Source organism: Gobio gobio (assembly GCF_949357685.1).
Source record: "Gobio gobio genome assembly, chromosome: 1".
Lineage (NCBI taxonomy): Eukaryota > Metazoa > Chordata > Actinopteri > Cypriniformes > Gobionidae > Gobio > Gobio gobio.
In genome coordinates this window covers 76,824,655-76,850,548 of record NC_137097.1, presented here as the reverse complement: position 1 = coordinate 76,850,548, position 25,894 = coordinate 76,824,655, and the positions used below count along the sequence as shown (strand labels likewise).

The window sequence follows — 25,894 nt, the reverse complement described above, 5'->3', positions numbered from 1 at the left end:
TTTTTTCAATCAAATCAGCCCTAACACTAATCCTTATCTATCCCACTACGCAGGACAGATAGTGTGTGAATTGAGCTTCAGGCCATGACTAAACCTCAGTGTCGACTGTGTGTTTGATTTGACGCTCACAGCCGTTGTTCTTCATGTAGGTCCACAGCTCCTTCTCCTCCTGACTGTGAGCGAAAGAACAGTTCCCGATGTAATGACATTTACGCTGCTTCAGCACATGGATGCAGATCTGTGGGGAAACACGGCAAGAGCATCCAGATTGATTATGTGGCGTTCACACCGGACGCGATTCGCGCAAATAATTTGCGCTAATCGCGCGAAGGTGGACACTTGAGCATTTTGAGTTTACTCGCTTCAATCGCGCGTGAAATTCACTCCACAACAGACGCGAATTCGCGTCATGGGCGGGGCTTCCGCCAGCAGCTCGTCTCGCTGAGAAATGGCTGACATGGGCTGTGTTTACACGTCTTTTTTTTGTTAAAATCTACTGTTAATGTGTGACAAAACGTAGTTTTAAGAATTTTTCAGTCGATAATGTAGTTGTTTAAAGCTCAAATCTGTGGTTTATTTATATAAAGAGTGGCTATTTGAACATTTGATCTGCCGTTTTCGGAGTTGTGAGCTCCAGTGGATCAGCGGCGCTCAGCGCTCATTAACCCGGTGAGAGCAGCCTTTCCTCGGCCAGTCCTTCTGCCGCTGGCTCTGATGTCTCTGTGGTGTCTCGAGCTATAATTCGTCTTGTAACGGCCGATCTTTGGTCTCATGGATCTATAATTTGTTACCTGACAAATCGTTTAGGCTGAGGGCAAAGATAAGTTTCATTACTTTATATTTTTAGGCTATAACTGTACGTTGCAGTTGTAACGTTAGCCGACTAGCACTGACTTTGTATAGCTTGTTATACATTACTTATACTTTTGTATTATTGATCATACATAAACTTGCATTTAACAAAAAGAGACTGGGTTGTGTTTCATGTCATTTAATGTTTTCACAGTGATAATCATATTGTCTGAACCAGATATTAATATACAGATTTTCTCCTCATTGTTGTCACTACTAGAGCAAGCTCCTGATTGGTTAACGCGGTGCGAAATATCCGCCAAAGTTCCGATTTTTCAACTTGAGCGATTTGCGCGTTCAAAACGCTCAATTCGCGTCGCCTCAATCGCGCGAATCTCGCCGCCTCAATCACGCGAATCGCGCCGCAGAATGCCATTTCGCGTCTCTGCATTGACTTAACATGTAAATCACTCGCGCGAATCACGTCCGGTGTGAACGCACCATTAGATTTGGTATTTCACTAGTTTTCTCGACTAAGGTCCAAGTATATCATTCGGAGAACAGTACAGTGAACAGCAGGTCAACTAACCGCATCTCATCTGTACATCAAACAGAGTAAAGAGTCGTTTTCACTCACATCGTATTGTTGAGGAAAGGTCTTGGCGAAGGGCACAGGTCGCACTGCGACCCACTTCTTCCTCTCGTGAGACTTGACCAGTAAAACCCTCCTGTCTTTGGTCCAGCTGAAGAGAGACAGACAGAGAGTGAGACAGGCCGTGTGTGTTCAGATGTGGCGTCTGTGTGCACATCCCTCCATCTGCACCTGTGTCGGGCTTTAGCTCTGCAGTATTTCATCACTCGATCCGGTTCACTGACCAGCCCGTCTTTCCAGCACTGACCGCACACAAACTTCAGCATCAGCTCCAGCCCGTGACCTTTGACCTCAGCTGCGTCAGCACTTCCTGTTCCCTGCACAGGACCCGCCTTCCCGTTCGTTTGCTCTGCTCTGATTGGACTTTTTGATTTGGCAGCAGTGATTTTATTTGGTGATCGTGAAGCCACAATCACAGGCTGATGAAGACACAAAACAAACAGAAAGAGATTTGAGATGATCACCACATGCGTTATAACACAAGCTGTTTACTAAGCTGGTCTTCACTAGTACTGGTGTTTATAGTGATCAAACCTCTAAGCATTTCAAGGATGATTGGAGTGGATGGATGGATGGATTGATGGTTGGATTGGATTGGATGGATGGATGTATGATTGGATTGGGGTGGATGGATGGATGGTCACTAGTACTGGTGTTTATAGTGATCAAACCTCTAAAACTAAGCATTTCAAGGATGATTGGGGTGGATGGATGGATTGGATTGATGGTTGGATTGGATTGGATGGATGGAGGTGGGTGGTTGGATGGATGATTGGATTGGGGTGGATGGATGGATGTCACTAGTACTGGTGTTTATAGTGATCAAACCTCTAAAACTAAGCATTTCAAGGATGATTGGGGTGGATGGATGGATTGGATTGATGGTTGGATTGGATTGGATGGATGGATGTGGGTGGTTGGATGGATGATTGGATTGGGGTGGATGGATGGATGGTCACTAGTACTGGTGTTTATAGTGATCAAACCTCTAAAACTATGGATGAATTGGATGAGTTGGATTGGATTGATGGATGTGGGTGGTCGGATGGATGATTGGATTGGGGTGGATAGATGGATGGATGGATGGTCACTAGTAATGGTGTTTATAGTGATCAAACCTCTAAAACTAAGCATTTCAAGGATGATTGGGGTGGATGGATTGGATGGGTGAATTGGATTGGATGAGTTGGATGGATTGGATAGATGGATGTGGGTGGTCGGATGGATGATTGGATTGGGGTGGGTGGATGGATGGATGGATGGATGGTCACTAGTACTGGTGTTTATAGTGATCAAACCTCTAAAACTAAGCATTTCAAGGATGATTGGGGTGGATGGATGGATTGGATTGATGGTATGATTGGATGGATGGATGTGGGTGGTCGGATGGATGATTGGATTGGGGTGGATAGATGGATGGATGTCACTAGTACTGGTGTTTATAGTGATCAAACCTCTAAAACTAAGCATTTCAAGGATGATTAAACTAAAATATAAATATTTAAAAAAATCCCATGAGTCTCACGCCGTATACAAGCAATGGCCAAAATCAAGATTTAACCTAAATATTAAATTACATTTAATTTTTCTCTCTCGCTAAACCCCATCACCTACTTCCAGAACATTTTCTAATGACAATGCATCATTATTTACTTACCCTGGTGCTCTTCTACAGTTGTATGACTTCTCATATTTTTGCAGAGCACCAATGGAGCAATTTTAGAAATTGTTATCATATTTTATTGTTTTATGTTTTATTTATCTGCATTATTACAGGTTCTTGATGACAATTGATTAAAACACTGAATTATTTTGTTGTTACAATAAAAAAAAAAACAACATTAAAAGACCAAAATTAGAATAACATTTTTAAAATTGCTAATCTACAATCTAATAAACATCTAAAACTTCTCCATTTGTGCAACGCAAAAATAAAGTCATACAACTTTAGAAGAGCACCAGGCTGAATAAACACTGCTAATTATATCATAAATACTTTGAGATTATATTACTATTAAGTAATAATTGAGAAGAAACTCACACGCTGTTTGTTCCAGTGTTTTTTGGACTCCTGCACGATCTCTTCATGGCTGATTCCTAAACACAGAGATGAAGTGTGGTGAGTTTATCGTGGATCACTGATGTAATGCGGCACAGCACACATAAAACATCTATTTGAAACGGTCATTTACTGTTAACTACTTGGCCCATTTACAGCTGGTATTAAGATTCGAACCACAATCACAACTATAGGAGTAAAAGGGCTGCAAAACATTTCAGGGTGATTGGATCAATGAAAAAAATACTATTATTGCGATATTATCTTTTTATTATTACAGTCATAAATGATGTCTTGATTGCCATTATTGTATCATTGTCATAGTACTATTTATTCTGATAAATGATTCATTTGCTTTGTGTATTTTTGAGATTATATGTGCCATCCTCTTGTAAACAAAAATTTAATTAATGAAAATGTTTTTTTCCAAACTTCTTCGTGCCTCATAAGTGAGCAATGTATGTTATGATTTCTGTCTCACGACAATAACAGGTGTGTAAATGTATTGTGTGTGTATCAGATCTCCAGGATGTGTTTGTGTACCAGAGTCTCTCTGCAGGATCCAGATCTGCAGTTCGATGAGCGAGTGAGCGAAGCAGCAGCCGTCCTCCCTCTTACAGCCCAAACCCAGCTCATGACGACACACGTCAAACTGACAGAGAGAACTCAACGCTCGGATCTTACTGTAACTCACAGCGCTGCTCTTCACCACGTGAACCAAACACCTGACAGAGAGACACACACAGATGCTTTATCTGATGGAGGATTGGATAGATAGTGATGGATGTATTGGGGTGGACGGATGGATAGATGGGTGGGATTGGATTGGTTGGGTGGTTGGATGATTGGATTTGGGTGGTTGGATGGATGGATGGATGATTGATGGTTGGATTGGATGGGTGGTTGGACTGGGGTGATTGGTGGTTGGTTGGTTGGATGGATGGATGGATGGATGGATGGATGGATGGATGATTGATGACTGGATTGGATGATGGTTGGATGGATGTGGGTGGTTGGATGGATGATTGGATTGGGATAGATGGATGGACGGGATTGGACTGGATTGATGGGTTGGGTTGGATGGGTGATTGGATTGGGGTGGATGGGATTGGATTGGGGTGGATGGATGGATGGTTGGATTGCATGGGATGTATGGACGGGTTGGATTGGATGGATGGACAGGTTGGATTGGATGGATGGGTTGGATTGGATTGGTTGGATTGGATGTATGGACGGGTTGGATTGGATGGATGGGATTGGATTGATGGTTGGATGGATGATTGGATGGGTTGGATTGGTGGCTGGATGGATGGATGATTGGATGGATAGATTGATGGACGGATTGGATGGTTGGGATTGGATGTATGGACGGGTTGGATTGATGGTTGGATGGATGATTGGATGGGTTGGATTGGTGGCTGGATGGATGGATGATTGGATGGATAGATTGATGGACGGATTGGATGGTTGGGATTGGATGTATGGACGGGTTGGATTGGTTGGATGGATGGATGGGTTTGGATTGGTGGATGGATGGATGACTGGATGGGTTGGATTGGTGGTTAAATGGATGGATGATTGGATGGGTTGGATGGATGATTGGATGGGTTGGATTGGTGGTTAAATGGATGGATGATTGGATGGGTTAGATTGGTGGTTAAATGGATGGATGATTGGATGGGTTGGATTGGTGGTTAAATGGATGGATGATTGGATGGGTTGGATTGGTGGTTAAATGGATGGATGATTGGATGGGTTGGATTGGTGGTTGGATGGATGACTGGATGGGTTGGATTGGTGGTTAAATGGATGGATGATTGGATGGGTTGGATGGATGATTGGATGGGTTGGATTGGTGGTTAAATGGATGGATGATTGGATGGGTTGGATTGGTGGTTGGATGGATGGATGATTGGATGGATGGATAGATGGATGGACGGATTGGATGGATGGACAGGTTGGATTGGACGGATGGACGGTTTGGATTGGATGTAAGGACAGGTTGGATTGGATGGATGGATGGATGGTTGGATGGATGATTGGATGGGTTGGATTGGTGGTTGGATGGATGGATGGATGGATGGATGAATGGATGAATGATTGGATTGAATTGGATGGATGAATGGATGGATGGACGAATTGGATGGATGGATGGATGGATAGATGGATAGGATTGGATTGATGGACGGGTTGAATTGGATGAATGGATGGGTTGGGTTGGATGAATGGTTGGATGAATGGTTGGATGATTTGATGGATGGATGGGATTGGATTGATGGGTGGTTTTCTCACGTACTTCTTCTTGTCAAAGTAATGTTGTGTTTGTATGTTGGCACACAGAGTGGGATTCTCCTTCCAGCGTTTGCTGATCATTCTGGGTTTACAGTCAAAACAGGCCTGATGAAAGACAGACGGCACGTGTTTCAGTATCAGACATCCAGAGAGTTTAAATAGAGACAAAAATATGATCGTGTTGATACATATTTAAATGTTTATGAAATTATTATATAAAGTGTTTGAATATTTGGTTTAATTTTGCACTCGTCAACTAAACGTTATTTTCATTGACTAAAATTAGGGATGCACGATATATCGCAACCATATCGGTATCGGCCGATATATGTTCACTTTTAAATGTTATTGTTATCTTCCCAATAAGAAGGACGATAAAAATAACAAAAACAAGGCCGATATACACTGCACAGCCAAAAAAAAAAAAGTCACTATTTGGATTTAAATTGGCAAATTTTGAAATCCATCCGTGAAAATCTCAAGACTGTTTTCGAATCATGAAATTTTCACCACAAATTGTGTTGCGTGTGTGTTTTTACCTCACAGAGGAACATAAACATGCCCGTGTGTTTGTTCAGGAGTTTGATGACACTGAGTGTTTGTCTCTCATTGGTCACCAGCGGGTTGAAGAGCAGCTCTCTGACCAGTAAGCCCCGCCTCTCCTGCGTCCACACGTCAATCTCTTCTTGACAATATGCAAAAGTGCAGCCCTCACCGTACTTACACACCTGACTCTCCAAAACCTCTACACACACACAGGGAGGATTAAATCACATTAATTAAGGTACTAGTTAATTAATCATTCAACAGCTGACGTACCTCTGCAGAGCACAAAGGCAGCCTGGAAGTTGTTGCGAGTTGGGCGGGACCGGATCCGCCTCCAGGGTGAGTTAGCCCCGCCCCTTTGCCTGCACAACAGGAGATCCTTCTTACAGCTGTGGTTCACATCAGACCGGAACTCAAAATCCAGCACACCTGGACCTAAGAGAGAGACCCACAACGATGAGTTTGTGAATATCCATGAATATGCAAATTAGCCCCGCCTCCGTCAACTCACTCGCACCAGCTCAGAGACGAGATGTGAACTTACTGAGCTAAACGCTGCACAATGGTATTGCTCTTTGCAACATGGATTAATATGATTAGCCTTTTACTTGACTACGTTATCAAATATACTTTATGTATTTAATCTCACTTTATTAAAATCGACATGAAATCAAAATTAAGCCTATTTATTTTGTTAGTGCACATTACTAGTCTTGTGGTGAATTCGTTAATACTCCCATTTTTTTCAGAAATGTTTCTCCCGGTCTGGAATGGCGTTCCCTCACTGATGACATCAGTTTGACGGCTTGGGTTGAGTATCCTTAACCACTCCCCTCCAACCATTAGTCTGCTATGAGCAAGGGATGGAGAGGAGGTGCGCTAAAATAACTTGCAATTCACTTGGAAATACGCCACAACAAGTAAAGTCGGTTGCAACTTCCGGTTCACGGGGACTTTAACCAATGTCTTTGCTGCTGTCCTTCGATGACTTAGTTAAGCAATATTTATAAGCAAAAACGACTTTAGTAAGAAACATTTTTGTTTTTATTGCTGAAGTAAGAGTGCTGAACTTTCTTCTCCTGCAATCCAGAACAGAAGCGCAGCTGAAAGGTTTGTTTGAGCGGTGTCCTCTACTGTACAGGCATGAATTTGCATTTCCTTCAGCCTGAGGATTATTCATTTCACTTGTGGTACAAAAGAGGCTTTTCATTTGCCAAAAATAGAACTTTGTTTTTTGTTAAAAAACAAACAAGCCCAGCCCAGGTGAGATGGATGGATGGATGGATGGGTCAGAGGATGGATGGATGGGTCAGTGGATGGATGGATGGGTCGGTGGATGGATGGGTCAGTGGATGGATGCATGGGTCGGTGGATGGATGGGTCAGTGGATGGATGCATGGGTCGGTGGATGGATGGGTCAGTGGATGGATGCATGGGTCGGTGGATGGATGGATGAGTGGATGCATGGGTCGGTGGATGGATGGATGAGTGGATGCATGGGTCGGTGGATGGATGGGTCAGTGGATGGATGGATGGGTCGGAGGATGGATGGATGGGTCAGTGGATGGATGGGTCAGTGGGTGGATGGATGAGTGGATGCATTGGTCGGTGGATGGATGGATGAGTGGATGGATGGGTCAGTGGGTGAGTGGGTGGATGGATGGATGGATGGATGGATGTATGGATGGATGGATCTGAATCACCTGTAGAAGTGAAGCAGGAGCTGCAGGCTTGAGTAAATTCATGCGTTTGTTCCAGTGGGTTCTTGGACAGACAGGAGAGTGTGGAGGTCACGTGACCGTTCCTCTGTAACACACACACACACACACACACACACACACACACACACACACACACACACACACACACACACACACACACACACACACACACACACACACACACACACACACACACACACACACACACACACACACACACACACACACACACACACACACTCTCTCTCATGTTAACCAGACATGCTCTAATGCTCTCATATCATCATCAGTCAGAGACGTCACACTCACCACATGAGGAGAGTCTGCCAGTTTGACCGATGGCAGGAAACTACGACAGACTTTCCCACCTGACAGAGAAATAAACACATACAGGGAAATTAACCTTGAGATGAACAAGCCCAATGGAATAAAAGATCATGTTTACAAACATCTTCAAAACACCAATATAACCATCTACAGTATAACACTGATATATAACCATCTACAGTATAACACTGATATATAACCATCTACAGTATAACACTGATATATAACCATCTACAGTATAACACTGATATATAACCATCTACAGTATAACACTGATATATAACCATCTACAGTATATTGCCAAAAGTATTGGGCCACCCCTCCAAATCACTGAGTTCAGGTGTTCAATCTCTTCATGGCCACAGGTGTATAACTCCAGCTCTAGTGCAGACGCTTCTAGACACATCAGAGAGAGAATGGGCCGCTCTCAGGAGTGTGTGTGTGTGTGTGTTCGCTTCTACACACATCAGAGAGAGAATGGGCCGCTCTCAGGAGTGTGTGTGTGTGTGTGTTCGCTTCTACACACATTAGTGAGAGAATGGGCCGCTCTCAGGAGTGTGTGTGTGTGTGTGTGTGTGTGTGTTAGCTTCTACACACATTAGTGAGAGAATGGGCCGCTCTCAGGAGTGTGTGTGTGTGTGTTCGCTTCTACACACATCAGTGAGAGAATGGGCCGCTCTCAGGAGTGTGTGTGTGTGTGTGTTTGCTTCTACACACATTAGTGAGAGAATGGGCCGCTCTCAGGAGTGTGTGTGTGTGTGTGTGTGTGTGTGTTCGCTTCTACACACATTAGTGAGAGAATGGGCCGCTCTCAGGAGTGTGTGTGTGTGTGTGTTCGCTTCTACACACATTAGTGAGAGAATGGGCCGCTCTCAGGAGTGTGTGTGTGTGTGTGTGTTCGCTTCTACACACATTAGTGAGAGAATGGGCCGCTCTCAGGAGCTCAGAGAACTCAAGCGTGATTGGTGGAGACCTGTGCAATAAGTCCAAATATTATACTAAATATTCCACGCTCAACTGTTAGTGGTGATATAACAAAGTGGAAGCGATTGAGAACAACAGAAACTCAGCCACGAAGTGAAATCACAGAGCGGGGTCAGCGCATGCTGAGGGTCACAGAGTGGGGTCAGCGCATGCTGAGGGTCACAGAGTGGGGTCAGCGCATGCTGAGGGTCACAGAGCGGGGTCAGCGCATGCTGAGGGTCACAGAGCGGGGTCAGCACATGCTGAGGGTCACAGAGTGGGGTCAGCGCATGCTGAGGGTCACAGAGTGGGGTCAGCGCATGCTGAGGGTCACAGAGCGGGGTCAGCGCATGCTGAGGGTCACAGAGCGGGGTCAGCGCATGCTGAGGGTCACAGAAGTGGCCAACTTTCTGCAGAGTCAAGAGCTCCAGACCTCCAAACTTCTGTGGCCTTCAGATGAGCTGAAGAACAGTGTGAAGAGCTTCATGGAATGGGTTTCCATGGCCGAACAGCTCATCCAAGCCGCACATCACCAAGCGTGGGATACAGTGGGGTAAAGCGTGCCGCCACTGGACTCTAGAGCAGTGGAGACGTGTTCTCTGAGTGACCAATCACGCTTCTCTGTCTGACAATCCCATGGATGAGTCTGGGTTTAGCGGTTGCCAGGAGAACGGGACTTGAGGGGGGATTATGGGGTGGGGTTGTTTTTCAGGTGTTGGCCCCTTAGTTCCAGTGAAAGGAACTCTTAATGCTTCACCAAGACATTTTGGACAATTTCATGCTCCCAGCTTTGTGGGACCAGTTTGGGGACGGCCCCTTCCTGTCCCAGCATGACTGACCAGTGCACAAAGCGTCTCCATAAAGACATGGATGAGGAGTTTGGTGGAGGAACTGGAGTCCTGACCTCATCCCGATAGAACAGCTTTGGGATGAATTAGAGCGGAGACTGAGAGCCAGGCCTTCTCGTCCAACATCACAAATGCGCTTCTAGAAGAATCCCCATAAACACACTCCTAAACCTTGAGGAAAGCCTTCCCAGAAGAGCTGAAGCTGTTAGAGCTGCGACTCCATATTAAACCCTACGGATTAAGAATGGGAAGCTCATGTGCATGTAAAAGCAGGCGTCCCAAAACTTTTGGCAATATAGTGTACCATAGTTGAGTCTTGTGAGAATGACAATAAAAAAACCTTATATATGAGTGTTACTAAAACAGAAAACGAAATGGTTTAAACTGACATATTACTTATCTGTTATTTCCCAGTTTGGGAAAAACCTGGATATAAGAGGCTAGTGTTGTTTTTAAAGTGTCTTAAGTCCTAATTAGATGTAAGTTTGGTGCCTAAAAAGAGCAGAAGCCTTGAAAAACATTACGGTCTTGAAATGCTTGGAATCATGAAATGTTATTATTTACAATTTATTTCCTAAGCTAGTTTAATATCTCGACACTGCTAGTTTCTGTAATTTAAATATCTTGCAGGTACTACAGGAGAGCAGACCTGGCAGGCTGAATTCAGACAGCGAATCGAGCGCGGCTCCTCCCACCACCAGAGGGCGCTGCAGGGAAACGGCCCCAGCGGACGGACAGATGGAGTCCAACGCGTCCAGGGTGGAGCCGGAGGTCATCTCAGGTTTAGTGAAGGAGTCCAGAGAGTTCAACTGACTCCCGGCGGAGGAGAAGAACGCGGGAGGAAGGCGAGGAGACGCAGACGGGAAACACACCAGACCGGTGGGAACGACTCCACTCTGAGTGCGAAACAGGACAGATTCAGCTCCTGGTACATCGCCAACACCCGCTTCATTCCCATCCAGTGCCCTCACCTGCGGTGCGTCTTCCTCTTTGGACATGCAGTCCAGCAGGCTGTCCAGCTCCTCGCCCATCAGGTCATTGTCCTCCAGCGGCTGAGACACGGGCACAGACAGCGGCACGGCTCCGGACAGACCCAGGGCCTCATGGGAGTCGCTCACGGGGACCGGGGCCGGTAACACAGGGGACGGCCATTCAGCTGTCAAGAAGAACACACACACAATCAACAGCATCCAGTCTTCACTCACAGGATTCTTCAGAAATCATTCAGATTTGTTAAAGGATTAGTTCACTTTTAAATAAACTTTTGCTGATAATTTCCTCACCCCCATGTCATCCAAGATGTCCATGTCTTTCTTTCTGCAGTCGAAAAGAAATGAAGGTTTTTGATGAAAACAGTCCAGGGTTTTTCTCCATATAATGGACTTCAATGGGCTCCAAACGGTTCAAGGTCCAAATGACAGTTTCAGTGCAGCTTCAAAGGGCTTTAAACGACACCAGATGATGAATAAGGGTCTTATCTGGCCAAACCATCAGTTTCTGTGAGAAACCCAGCAGTATTTATGCTATTATTTTACCTCTTAACAGACGAACGCGATCGCCTGTGAGCTCCGACATAACTTCCGGCAAGTAAGGTCAAATATGAGCGTGGTCATAGATATATACGTAGATGCCTCATTAGCGACTGCACGGATCAGTAGAATGAGGCATCTACTATCGATATCTCTATGACCACGATCTAATTTGACCTTACTTGCCGGAAGTTAGAGATGATCACGCTCCTCTATTAAGAGGTAAAACAATACAGGGCTCGACATTAAGCATGTTCACGTGCTTGTCCTTCGGACAAGTAAATCTGTCATCCACTTGTCCGAGTAAAAAATGTGCTTGTCCGGGAAAAAAAAGATTTTTTTTTTGTGTGTGTGTTGTAAATAAAATTTATTCTGAAGCAATATTCTCACCAGTGTTCAATCAGCTTTTTTACATGCATATTTGTGATATTTTTACCTTTTATAAAGGGCATTTTTCCCCTAATCTTATTAAATATAGGCTATGATTCAGATTTCCTTTTATATTCTTAAATTGGATCAATCAATTAAATTAGAAGACGACACTAGCCGCGTTTCCATTACCCTTCAAATTGCGCAAATTGCGAATTGAAAATACGCCCAATGGAAACGCGTCAATTTCGAAAAAACTCCCATATATCGCAAAAAAGTTTTTACGCTCGCATGAGGTGGTTTTTCAGGCAATTCGAAAAAGGACATTTTCGCAAAACTGCAATGGAAACAATGGAATTTTTTTTCGCATTTACAGGTCACCTGGTACGGTCACGCATTGCTCTCACATAGGGCCTACATATCATTTTTTTCCGTTAAAACAACATATATTTTCTCCTAATAAGGAAAGTGGCGTAACTTTATAATGAAGGACCCCGGTGCAACCACAAATATCATAACTATCTATAGGCATATACTGTAATTATGACATATATTCAAGAAATGTATTAAAACAGAAAGACGCTATAGTTTCAGCCTTGCTCAAAGACTAGGTCTATCCATTCCCGACGATCTTGGTTTGCTTCTTATTTATTAAATATAGCCTACAGCCAAATAGTTGTTAAACATTGATCAAAATTAAAATACAATTTATACAAAACAAAATTCATTTTAAAGAAAGACTTTCTAGAAAACACAATTCAGTTGTGCTTAAAATCGGATGCGCATCTGATTATGTGCTTTACTCATGCTGCTCACTTTTCATAATCAACATATGAAATTAAAAGATTATAATATTTAGACATAGCCTATATGAAACTAAATAGGCTATGTTTTCTTTAACCCTCTTTCCGACAAAGTCGTTGTCGCCTTTTGATAAATTTTTTCTTAGGCTATTCCAGCGGAAACTTAAAATTCTCCGTCATTTTTAGCCATACAGATAAGTGCAAGACATAATTATAAACTATAAACTGTCTACTTTTATTTGTGTACACTCACGATAACCGCAAAGGCCGTGGACTCAGGGAACAGATTATTTTGCACTCCACTCCAAACGCTGTCTTCATTTCAAAAATATATTTTGTTTATTAAACGCAAAGTTTTTCATTTCAAAAGCATTTCTAAATTCAGTTTATAATTCAAAAAAACGAAATTACGAGCCAAAATAACGAAGTGGTAAAAAAAAACGTCGAGTTCCACCATGCAAATTCAAACTTTTCGCTCGTCTCTGTATGTGGCAATGCGTCACAATAACCTGGCGTATGTAGGCTAAAAGTCGATCAGAAGACAGAAGACGAGTTCTTTATTAAACTCATAAAAAAACAATAGAATATAAAACGCCACAATTTATCATAACACCTCATATGTGCCGCTCAAGTATAAGGTGCTTTCCTTGCCATCAGTGCTATAACACGCACGTCTCTTTCCATTAATAATAATGGCGTGCGGTGGCTGGGATATACATAAACCTAACAACATACGTAGCATGATTTTTGGAATGATTTATCACGAGAGGAAAACAATTTTTTTAGTCGCATAACATCAGTTAATGGAAACGCTGTCATTGCGCAATATTTTTTTGTCGACTTTTAGAAAATATCGCAAAAGTTTTGCGCAAATCTGTAATGGAAACGCGGCTACTGGCTGTTACCAGTCAAATTAAATAATTTACACTGAAAAATTACAACTGCATTAAATAATGTTATGAGATTGTTTTAAATAGATGCTGGAAAGATGAAACTAAAGCACCAGTAGGTGGCGCTGTGACCGTCTGAATGAGTGAGTCATTGAGTCGATTCGTTCAAACGCTGATTCATTCAAGAATGAGGCGGGCGTTTAGGAATAGTTCATTGAATCTTTGACTCTATCGATTCATTCAAAACGCTGAATCATTCACTGACACACTGTTGCTGTGACACGCGTTCTGTTGTGATCTTTTGGAACTATTTTCGCTGCTGAAATAGAACAAAAACACTCAATATTGCATCAAAATGTAAGTGACTTAATGTTAATAATTGTTTATGGAGCTGTCATTTGAAATCAGTGTCATTTTCAGTCGTGATGTTATTCAGGAAAACAGCACTCTTGGGAATGTGACGTTGCAACTGTATCATATTATAAATATAAATAAACTCCACATTTCTACATTTTTACGGCAGTGTGTTAACTGAGTTTCTCTGTGTGAGCGGTGCACATTTGTCTCGATTTCTCCTCGAGAGGCTGCGCAAGTGTCAACAGTGCAACGTTACCGTCAGTTCATTATACATTATCATTCACTGACGATCGCCACTTACAGTAATGAATGCAGAATCATTCTTGCATTTGGGTGATTCCTAGTTATTTTTGTTAATGAAGTTTTATCAGACTACTTGTCCGTCGGGCACGTAAAATAATTTTTCACTTGCCCCTTCAAAAAATCCACTTGTCCCGGACAAGCGTTAATGTCGAGCCCTGCAATAGCATAAATACTGCTGGGTTTCTCTCAGAAACTGATGGTTTGTCTAGATAAGACCCTTATTCATCGGCTGGTGTCGTTTAAAGCTGCACTGAAACTGTCATTTGGACCTTGACCCGTTTGGAGCCCATTGAAGTCCATTATATGAAGAAAAACCCTGGACTGTTTTCATCCAAAACCTTCATTTCTTTTCGACTGCAGAAAGAAAGACATGGACATCTTGGATGACATCGGGGTGAGGAAATTATCTGCAAAAGTTTATTTAAAAGTGAACTAATCCTTTAAGGGATTAAAGAGGGTAGGGAGTTAATGTTAGCTAATGCAAGTTAGAACCAGTGAGATTATTTACATTTATCCAAAGCGACTACCATTGCCTTAAAAGTATTTCATCTTTCTCTGGGAATTGAGCCAAAGACCTTGGTGGTTTTACTATCTGAGCTCCAGGAAAACATGCTGCATTTCACACAGAGCGGATAGATATTCTGAACATCATACATGTCTCTAAGTACCTGCAGAGTCAGACACTTTCTCCAGCTCAGCAGACGAAATCTGCAAACAAACACAAGAGGCGAGAGGGATTGTCTAAATCTACTCCGCATAGCTAGCACAGATTAAAATCCAAGCAACGCTGATTTTAAATGAAGTCCTGCCTCATCTGAAGGTGGCAATGCGAGCCTGTCGTCCTCAGATCCTGCGGCTCTCCCCCTCTGAGACAGAACAATAAAAAGCAAATGTTACACAAATAAAGCGGTGGCATTATGAACTCAAACATGACGTTTGGAAACATGCCGTGCAGGGAATGCTCACGTGGGAACTGATGTAAGCTTTTCTGTTTTTCAGGCCCAGACTGGCTGCAAGCTCCTGGGACAAATTACTGACCGTCTGATCCTGAAAAACACACACAAAACTGCAGTCAGACGGAAGTCACAAGCCCTGGACCTCGTCACATGACCCTGACACCGCTAATCAAGAACACTAATGTGCAGCTAAACACTGGAAATGCTCCATAAGATTAAGGTAAAGCAGATAGACAGAATAGAAACACAGACAGACAGACAAACAGACAGACAGATGGATAGAAACACAGACAGACAGATGGATAGAAACACAGACAGACAGACGGATATGGACAGATAGACAGATGGATAGAAACAGACAGACAGACAGACAGATAGAAACACAGACAGGTGGATTGAAACAGAGAGATAGACAGATAGACAGACAGACAGAAAGACAGATAGAAACACAGACGGACAGATAGAAACATAGACAGACGGACAGATAGACAGAAAGACAGATGGCTAGAAACACAGACAGACAGATGGACGGATAGAAACACAGACAGACAGACAGAAAGACAGATGGATAGAAACACAGACAGACGGATATGGACAGATAGACAGATGGATAGAAACAGACAGACAGATAGAAACACAGACAGGTGGATTGAAACAGAGAGATAGACAGACAGAAAGACAGATAGAAACACAGACGGACAGATAGAAACATAGACAGACGGACAGATAGAAACATAGATAGACGGACAGATAGAAACATAGACAGACGGACAGATAGAAACATAGATAGACGGACAGATAGAAACATAGACAGACAGACAGATAGACAGAAAGACAGATGGCTAGAAACACAGACAGACAGATGGACGGATAGAAACACAGACAGACAGACAGAAAGACAGATGGATAGAAACACAGACAGACGGATATGGACAGATAGACAGATGGATAGAAACAGACAGACAGATAGAAACACAGACAGGTGGATTGAAACAGAGAGATAGACAGACAGAAAGACAGATAGAAACACAGACGGACAGATAGAAACATAGACAGACGGACAGATAGAAACATAGATAGACGGACAGATAGAAACATAGACAGACGGACAGATAGAAACATAGACAGACGGACAGATAGAAACATAGATAGACGGACAGATAGAAACATAGATAGACGGACAGATAGAAACATAGACAGACGGACAGATAGATAGACGGAAAGACAGATGGCTAGAAACACAGACAGACAGATGGACGGATAGAAACACAGACAGACAGACAGACAGACAGACAGATAGATAGATAGACAGACAGACAGATAAACAGACAGAAAGATAGACAGACAGACAGATAAGACAGACGGATATAGACAGATGGATATAGACAGATGGATATAGAAAGATGGATAGAAACACAGACAGACGGACGGACAGACAGATGGATAGAAACAGACAGAAGGATAGAAACATAGACAGACAGATAGATAGAGAGACGGAAAGACAGACGGATAGAAACAGACAGACGGACAGAATTAAACACAGAGAGACAGACAGATAGAAACACAGACAGACAGACGGATAGAAACAAAGACAGACGGACAGATAGACAGACGGATAGATGTATATAGACAGATGGACAGACAGACAGACAGATAGAAACACAGACAGACAGATGGATAGAAACAAAGACAGACGGACAGACGGACAGATAGACAGACGGATAGACGTATATAGACAGATGGACAGACAGACAGACGGATAGAAACTAAGACAGACGGACAGATAGACAGGCGGATAGACGGATATAGACAGATGGACAGACAGACAGATAGAAACACAGACAGACGGACAGATAGACGATATAGACAGATGGACAGACAGACAGATAGAAACACAGACAGGCAGACCAAAAAAAATCAATATTGAATGAATATTTTACTGCTTTTATTTATAATTAATTTATGCATTCACAGTTTTACCTGCGGTGAGGCCAGCAGACACACAGCGCTGCAGTCATACGCCTCTCTCAGTTTCCCAGACTCCTTCAGACACACAGCTTTACGGTATAGTGCTTTAGCGCTGTCTTTACACACCTCCAGAGCGCGCTCGCAGTCCTTCACCCCGCTGTCAAACTCACCCTGACACAGAAAACAACACATTTACAGCCTGCTTCACATTGGGGATCAGTGCTCCACCCATATATCGGCCGATCTCTGACATCTTTACTTAGCGGCACTGACCAATAGGTTTTTCTGTTTGGCAGATAAATGTCAGACGCTGGCTTTTATTTTACCAGCGGCTGAGTCCGAGTTATCATAGAGACTTTAAGAGCTGCACGGATCCAATATACTGTTACACACGCATTTTCATCTTTTCTTTTCAACTGTCTCAAGACACGACCGATTGTGTTTACGAGAATATTTTGACATATTTTTGTGTGTGCGTGTCCATTCATGTGCTGTGCAAGAAAGACGAGGAAGAGAATTCATTATCGCACACTATTCATGAGAACCCTATTTGATTCTTATTTTTAAATCCAGGCAATTGGCTGATAAAACATTAATTAAAATTAAGATTAAAAAAGTGAAATTCACGTTATAGAAAGGTGACAAAACAAAACTTAATGAAGTGGTCAAAATAATTTCTGACCTTCTGTCTTCTGGAATATTGCGCATCTTTTCACTTTTCATAATCAATATAGTCGAGAGAAAATTTTAAAATAAACATTTAAACATAAACAGGAACTTCCTGTAAATGCTCTGAAAGCCCAAACCATACAGAAAATGCTTTCACACTAGAAACAACCCCAACCAAACCTTTGTTCAGTTTGATCCGGATTGAGACTACCTCTTTTCGTCAGACCAAATTTCGTCTGTTTGACTCGAATTGCTTAAGTAATGCTGTAAACTACAATAACTCTCACACTACGTACAATTCATTTTACAGGCTCAAATTAAAAGAGAGCACAAACTATGATGAGTGGGAGGAAGTCCTCCTAACTGAGCTGCGGAAAGTCCTCGACACAGCTAAAGTCCAAAAAGAGTGTCCCTGGAGCCTGCTGTCGGCCTCATAGTCAGATCACACACATCCAGCTGGAGTTAGAGAGGGATCTGTGACCTTGGGAACTGCTCAATAAGCTCTTTTTCATGCTTTCATGCCGACCTTGCTCCTTATCTATGTCTGGAGATATCCTTGCCTGGCACATTCCTTACATCCTAGCTCATGAATTACTGATGTTAATATCTGCGACCGTTTTGGGGGATTTCCGCCTACCCAAATTGAAAAGCTTACACATACAGACACATACAGTGGTCTCTAAATACACTATTTTGGTGTAATTTTACAGGAAAACCCTTTGAAGTTACATAAAACATTGCTAAAAGTTATAAACATGTAAGTAAAATACACTGAAGGAAAACATCAAGATCTGCATACATTTAAAACATGCACGTAAAAAAACTTTGAGGCGGATCATTTTTGTTATCCGATAAGACAGCACGTGCACAAACTATGATGGAAACACATTTACCCAAAAAAATGCACAACAACAAAAAAAGTCACGTGATTCAACACAACGTGATCAGAAAAATGGGGCCGTATAACTGGACTAACCAGCGGAGCAATCTCAAATGTTGGTTCAGTCATTCTGAATAATGTGTGGTTTATTTCCCTCCCAGAAGCGTCTCACGTGTTCGCATTCCCAAACACCAGCATCCGAATGCAAGAGAATTGAGTTTCATCAGTGTGCTCTGAGCATAGACCTTAAAACAAGATGGACGACACCCCTTCACTCTCTTCCATTGTAGAGATGTGAAGCCGGCAAAGTCCCAAAATATGGCGGTGTTTCGGGACCCGAGTCCGTGCATTAGTGAGCGTGAAGTGGATCCGCAGAATCAAGGCTCCGCCCACACTCCCGCAGAATCGCATAATGAACAACTCATTATGTCGGAGTAAAATAAACAGTTATGGAAATGTAGAAATTAAAGTTAAAGCTCCAATCTCCTCTCGAAAAGAGTAAGCTGGTGCCTCAGTGATTAATGGACAAGCAAATGTTTTTACAACGTCACAAATAAGTAACTAAAACATTTATTTTAGATTAGATTCCATTAGATTACATGGAGGGGCGGGGCTTATGAGCTCTACTGGGACCAATCACCTGGGGGCGATCGTGATGCTTTGGCTTCACTTTTCACACTTGGATATGAGCCGCAAATCATTAATAATATTTATCGGCTTAAGGGTTGGGCGATGTCCCCTAAATTGGCAGTTGACGATGTTTACAGTAAAACATCGCAATGGTCGATGATATCGTCGTCGGAGATTATGTACTATATCTCTTTACATAAATACTATTTTCTACTTGAAACTATCATTTCGTTATATTACTAACCCAAATAATGACTCATCTGCGCTAGGTTGCCCGTGAGGGGGGAAAAAGTAGCTTCCTTCTACTTTTAGAAGAGTTGTGCTCTTTTTATTTTAATATATCTCTTTACATAAATGCTATTTTCTACTTGAAAAATATAATTTGGTTATTTTACTAACCCAGTGTTTTGTATGTGAAAGCTGTTTCACGTGAATATGACCACAGGAGTGAAGCACAAAGCTTTGTTTAGCCTACAAAGGAAATAAATGAGCACTTTTTCATTCTGTTTTGCGATCTGGTCACTCGATTTTCCGTGAATTTTAACAATAGGCCAAGTCCATTTTATTACAATGGACATGGACATCCCGTTTCTTTTCCCAAATCTTCACTCACATCGCCATTTTCGCAGGGGATTATAAACGTTTCTTCCTTTCGTCTGCTTATAATTAAGTCTAATATAACTATTCACATCCTTTACTGTGGTAAAGTATAAAAAACACTGTAAGACGAAGACCTTTTTACTTCAAATTTTATTTAAGACAGTTTGTTCTTGTTATTAAACTTGGTAAGGCACCTCAAGTTTATTTGAATAGCGCATTTCACACACGCGCCGGTGATTTTAGTTTCGTTTTCTCTGGCAGTGAATAATCAAACATTGCCTAAATGTCTTGACCCTGTGGAAGATAAAATTCGCTCGAGAACTTTTACAACAAGTGTTGCTTTGCAAACATCATTAGAACATATGAAGATGAAGATATTCGAGTCTATCCAGCTTGTGTCCCAAAGCGCAGAGCGGTATATGACGCATCTTTGCGGGGAAATAGTATGAATCAAATATATTTTTAACTAATATTTAATTTTCTTTAGGTTACCATTATTTACTGTTAATCGTTTAGATGTTTTATAGGCTGTAGTGTGTTGTTTCACTGATGGAAGTGCTAAACACGCATGCTTTGGATGTTTCAGCCTCAAATTATTTCAATATGTACTAGTGTTAGACGATATATCAGGCCGATATTTGCGATTTTTACATGTATCGGTATCGGCTGCGTTCGCCGATACTTTTTTCAAGAGATTAAGTTAAGTGCACCTAAGCATTAAATGACTAGGTTGTAAATAGTTTTAAAAGTATAAAAGTTTTAAGCCGATTTCCCATTTTGTTGTCTTAAACACGGGATGGAAAGGCAAATTCGTCAAATATTTTATGCAATATTCCAAGTTAAATTCACACTTTTGGATGTAACCACAGCTATATTCACCATGTTCTGATGGGCGGCCGCACGGTTGATGTACAGACTCTCCAGCAGGGCGGCGGGAACGTGCAGCCCCTCGGCCTGAGCGTAAAGAGCCACATTGACGCCCTCGCTGAAATTACCCCGTGCCTGCGTCCACTTGCCCTCTCGAAAGGCGGCGTTGCCCTCGTCTAAGAGATCACACACCAGCTGAACCACAAACCCCTGCGGACGCCAACAACAGGAGAAACAGACGATGAACAAATGCTCATATATGAATCTTTTAAAGGGTTAGTTCACCCAAAAATGTTAATTCTGTCATTAATTACTTACCCTCATGTCGTTGGACACCCGTCAGACCTCCGTTCATCTTCAGATACAAATGAAGATATTTTAGTGTAAATCTGATGGCTCTGAAAGGCCTCCATTGGCTCAATGCACGTTCACTCTCAAGACCCTTAAAAGACACTAAAGACGTCGACACAAAGTCCATCTCACTACAGTGGCTCTACAATAACTTTATGAATCAGTGAGTCAAATGAGCAGTTTGAATCGCCAAATTTCAGCAGTTTGGCGGTTTGACACGCGATCCGAATCATGAATTGACTCACTGATTCATAACGCTTCGAAGCTTCATGAGGCCGTGTTTTGAAATCATCATCACTATCTAAGTCGTTATTTAGGGTTTTTTTGCGCACAAAAACTATTCTCGCCGATTCATAAAGTTATTGTAGAGCCGCTGTAGTGAGATGGACTTTGTAACAACGTCTTTAGTGCCTTTTAAGGGTCTTGAGAGTGAACCGTGCATTGAGCCAATGGAGGCCTTTCAGAGCCATCAGATTTCACCTAAAATATCTTCATTTGTGTTCCGAAGATGAACAATACAATACAATACAATACAATTTTATTTGTTAAGCACATTTAAAACAACCGAGGTTAGCCAAAGTGCTGGACACTGACATAATTACAACAACAACAACAACAAAAAAGGTTTTACGGGTTGAACGGAGGTCTTACGGGTGTCGAACGACATGAGGGTAAGTAATTAATGACAGAATTTTCATTTTTGGGTGAACTAACCCTTTAACATTCGTTTTGAGCTTAACAAACATGCTAAATGAGTTTACTCAGCTATACTGCGGTTACAAATTGTGTGCACAATATCTCCTCAAGCCTAACCTCATAGCTTTCAGGGTCCGGATAAGGCAGAGAACATCTGTGGACACGAAGAAAAAAACCAACAGTCAGCTCGAAACTATGAGAATAATACAGAGGAGAATGACAGTAGATCAGTGCTTCTCAACTGGTTTGTTTCACAAAATCCGCCCATGTTGACATCTGTCGAATTTAACCAGATAACACATGAGTTGGTGCCAAAATACTTTGATTGGACGCCAAGAAAATCTGCTATCAGAAACTGAAAACTCATTTTTGGGCCACGGCCAGCCAGTTGAGAAGCACTAATGCACTAAAAACAAAGCACAATCTAATGAAAAACAACATGTCGGTGGATCTTCTTTCTCCTAATATTAAAAACTCATCCTGCGTCATCCTGGCCTATCCGGACACAAACACTCCGGGAATAATGGAGCGCTCTAGTAGGGTTTGACAGTTTGTCGTACTTGATGAAGCTCAGCGCTCTCTGGATCTCCTCTCTGCGTTTCTGCCGCTCGCAGCTCATGTTTGACCATCACAAGCCTGAAAAACAAACAAACGCATGTGCAAAAGTTCACGTCTACCATCTGTTCATCACAAACAGTGCATTATATTAACATGGTAGCTGTGGTTGAGAGAATAATTCTGTAAAAAATGCACTAAAAATGAGGGCTGGATTGGTAATCCGGGTATTTTCCAGTAGGCCAACGCACTTTGGAGCCGATACAAGGTTATCTTTTTTTATTTTTTGGCACTGACTGGGGCTGGGTAAAAAAAAAAAAAAACTGAGTTCTCATTTTTTCAAACCGATATTGATTCTTAAATCCCAAGAATCGATTAGTAATTTGTGTTTTAGTAATGAATGAACGGGACATTGTAGCACACCTCCCATCCAATAAATCTCAATAATAGTTGTGCGTTGTTACCAGTGATATGAAACAAAGTCTCAGATTTCGAATTATATCCATTGTATTATGAAATTCAAAAAATAAATACCGCCGTTTAATGTGGCCCTTTATATATGCTAATGGATTTAAACTGAAGTAAAATGAGAGGCTCATGAAAGAGTGTCTTAGGTGTTAATGTTATTGCTTTTAAAGGCACAATATGTAAGATTTTTGGATTTAAAATATCCAAAAAACCACTAGAACAGTGTTATACATGTTGTTGACTTGTGTACATGTTTTCAAGAACGTTTAAATCCAGAGAAATAAGCATTTAGGGTTCCCACACCTTGGTTAACTTCAAATTCAAGGACCTTTCAAGGACTTTCCCGGTCCAACACCCTCAAATTCAAGGACACTCAAGCGTTTGGGGTTCCCACGCCTTGGTTAACTTCAAATTCAAGGAGTATTTGATATTTATTATGCGGATATGATGTCATCGACAGGCCACGCCCTCACACGTCCCGGTTCCTCGGGTAAAATAGCATCACACGATTTACAAATAGTTGGAAACATTTGGGATATCGTAAGTACTCAACTTAACAAAATATATAACACTGGCCTAGTGGTTTTTGGATATTTTACAAAAATGTTACATAGTGCACCTTTACTATATTGTGTGTTTTATTAGACAGGTGAGCAACTGTTTGGATCATTCATGGACAGAAACTCAACACAGTTAATCTTATTGTGTAAATCTGGTGTTGTTTTACCGCCTAAAATGATCTCGCCCACTGCAGTGTGAACAAGCGTCTCATAGTAGCGCCGAGCAAACACATTATAGCAACTCAAATGTGTGTAATATGATAAAACAGCGGCGCGTTACACACACATACGCAGGAGCGGAAGAAGCGCACTGCAAAAAATACTTTTCTTACTTAATATTTATGTCCTGTTTCTGGTCCAAACATCTAAAAATTCTCAAAACAAGAAGCATTTACTAGCCAAGTAAAAATTATTGTCTTGTTTTGGGGGGAAATCACTCAAAATTAAGTGAGTTTTTGCTTAAAATTAGCAAAATAATCTGCCAATGGGGTAAGCAAAATAATCTTGTTTTCTGTTTGAATTAAGATTATTTATCTTGCCCCATTAGCAGATTATTTTGCTAATTTTGGGCAAAATCTCTCTTAATTTTGAGTTATTTTCCCCCAAAACAAGACAAAAAATGTTGCTTGTCTAGTAAATGCTTCTTAATGTAAGATTTTTTAGATTTCTGGACTGAAAACAAGACAAAAATAGTAAGAAAAGCATTTTTTGCAGTGCGGAAACACTCGTCTACTGTAAAAAAAAAATATCCTGCGAAATCAAGACGTCATCAAACTTACGCCTTTGTTTTGAATCAGCGAACTCTAGTGGCGAAAAACTACATATTGTGCCTTTAAAGGGATAGTTCAACCCAAAATGTCATCATTTACTCATCACTCCAAACCGGAATGACTTTCTATCTGTGTATTGTGTGTAATATAAAAGAAACTCATGCGAGTTTGTTTTTTCTCCATACAACAGAAGTCAATGCGAGTAAATGACAGCATTTAATAGCAGTAAATTTACTTTATGTCATCCTAGCTCAAAATCAGTGACAAGTGCATATCGGTGTGACAAAATGCGATATTAATAGTGCTGTCAGATCCAAAATAAAAGTTTTTGTTTACATAATACATGTGTATGATAAATAAAAACACATACGTCCGTGTATATATTTAAGAAATATTTGCATGTATATACTCTAAATATATAATGTATATAAGTTACAAGTTATTTTGTAAGGGAACTAACTGTTAACCAATGAACTATTCTTAGTCTTTAACAAAATAAAGTTGCAACAATTTCTTTCAGTGTGTATATGCACCAGTTTATACACCAAATATTAAAGTCTGAAGGAGGTGACATGCTTTTTAAATTATTACAGTGTAAAAATATTATAGTACACACTATATGAAGCACAGCTAGTGTACTAAAAGAAGAAGAAGAAGAAGCTCAGTGGACATTTGACACACGCCCAAACCAACTTCCTCCCTAGTCCCTACAGTTTCTGCAAAAACGAAACCTAAGCAGCTGGAAATAAACATTCAGAACGACAACATAATAATCCATAAAGTCAGCCACCGAAAAGCAAATATAACGTACGGATTAAGTCTTATTAGTTTACTCAAAAAGTTGACTCCTCTAAACTCACCTGTGTCTGGAGAAAATCACAACAACACGCGCTTTCTTCTGAGCCTCGAGTGTGTTTGGTTAGTGTTTCGTGTCCGGAGCATTAGAGGAACGACTGACAGATGATTAGTCGATCAATATCAAGACATTTCCCCCCAAATGTGTGTGTGAACGCTGCACTGTGTGTGAACTGTGAACTCGACAAATGTTTCCAGCGAATAACCGCCGCTTCACATGAGACACACGACCGTTCCGCCAGGAGGCACTCCGCGTTCAAACCTCTCAACGGTTTATTTATTTATTCGGGAACGTATACTGTGGAAATGTTCATTTATAGAGTTAATAACGGCTGTACAAATGAAAACATGCCGTAATAAATATTATAAAGTGATTTCCAAATAACACATAACCAGTAATCAACGAACAACTGTGATTGGTCCATCCTCAACAGCGCTGATAAAAGTAACAAGAGCGGTTAATCAACGAACGACTGTGATTGGTCCATCCTGCACATCGCTGATAAAAGCAACACGTGCCACGTGACAGTGACGTTCCGATATAACGGAGGTATCTGGCCAGTGATAAACTTTAATCGACAACGCCTAAATAATTGTAAACAAATCTGCTAGCATACC

The 25,894-nt window shown here is 41.6% G+C and overlaps 1 protein-coding gene across 1 annotated transcript in view; it reads right to left on the bottom strand.

Annotated features, from left to right (window-relative positions):
• zc3h7ba (zinc finger CCCH-type containing 7Ba) overlaps positions 1-25,534 on the bottom strand; it is a 29,774-nt gene extending 4,240 nt beyond the window's left edge. Inside the window, exons 1-20 of the mRNA XM_079814174.1 lie at positions 25,282-25,534; positions 22,629-22,704; positions 22,186-22,222; positions 21,034-21,231; positions 17,388-17,546; positions 15,418-15,498; positions 15,261-15,317; positions 15,120-15,159; positions 11,172-11,356; positions 10,850-11,096; positions 8,372-8,430; positions 8,045-8,147; positions 6,615-6,776; positions 6,335-6,540; positions 5,800-5,900; positions 4,047-4,228; positions 3,486-3,541; positions 1,616-1,863; positions 1,430-1,535; positions 130-238 (exon numbers count right to left, since the gene is read on the bottom strand). Coding sequence (XP_079670300.1) covers positions 130-238; positions 1,430-1,535; positions 1,616-1,863; positions 3,486-3,541; positions 4,047-4,228; positions 5,800-5,900; positions 6,335-6,540; positions 6,615-6,776; positions 8,045-8,147; positions 8,372-8,430; positions 10,850-11,096; positions 11,172-11,356; positions 15,120-15,159; positions 15,261-15,317; positions 15,418-15,498; positions 17,388-17,546; positions 21,034-21,231; positions 22,186-22,222; positions 22,629-22,687 — 2,395 coding nt within the window. The 5' untranslated portion in view covers positions 22,688-22,704; positions 25,282-25,534. The remainder of the gene's footprint in view (positions 1-129; positions 239-1,429; positions 1,536-1,615; positions 1,864-3,485; positions 3,542-4,046; positions 4,229-5,799; positions 5,901-6,334; positions 6,541-6,614; positions 6,777-8,044; positions 8,148-8,371; positions 8,431-10,849; positions 11,097-11,171; positions 11,357-15,119; positions 15,160-15,260; positions 15,318-15,417; positions 15,499-17,387; positions 17,547-21,033; positions 21,232-22,185; positions 22,223-22,628; positions 22,705-25,281) is intronic.
• Positions 25,535-25,894: the final 360 nt, after the last annotated feature.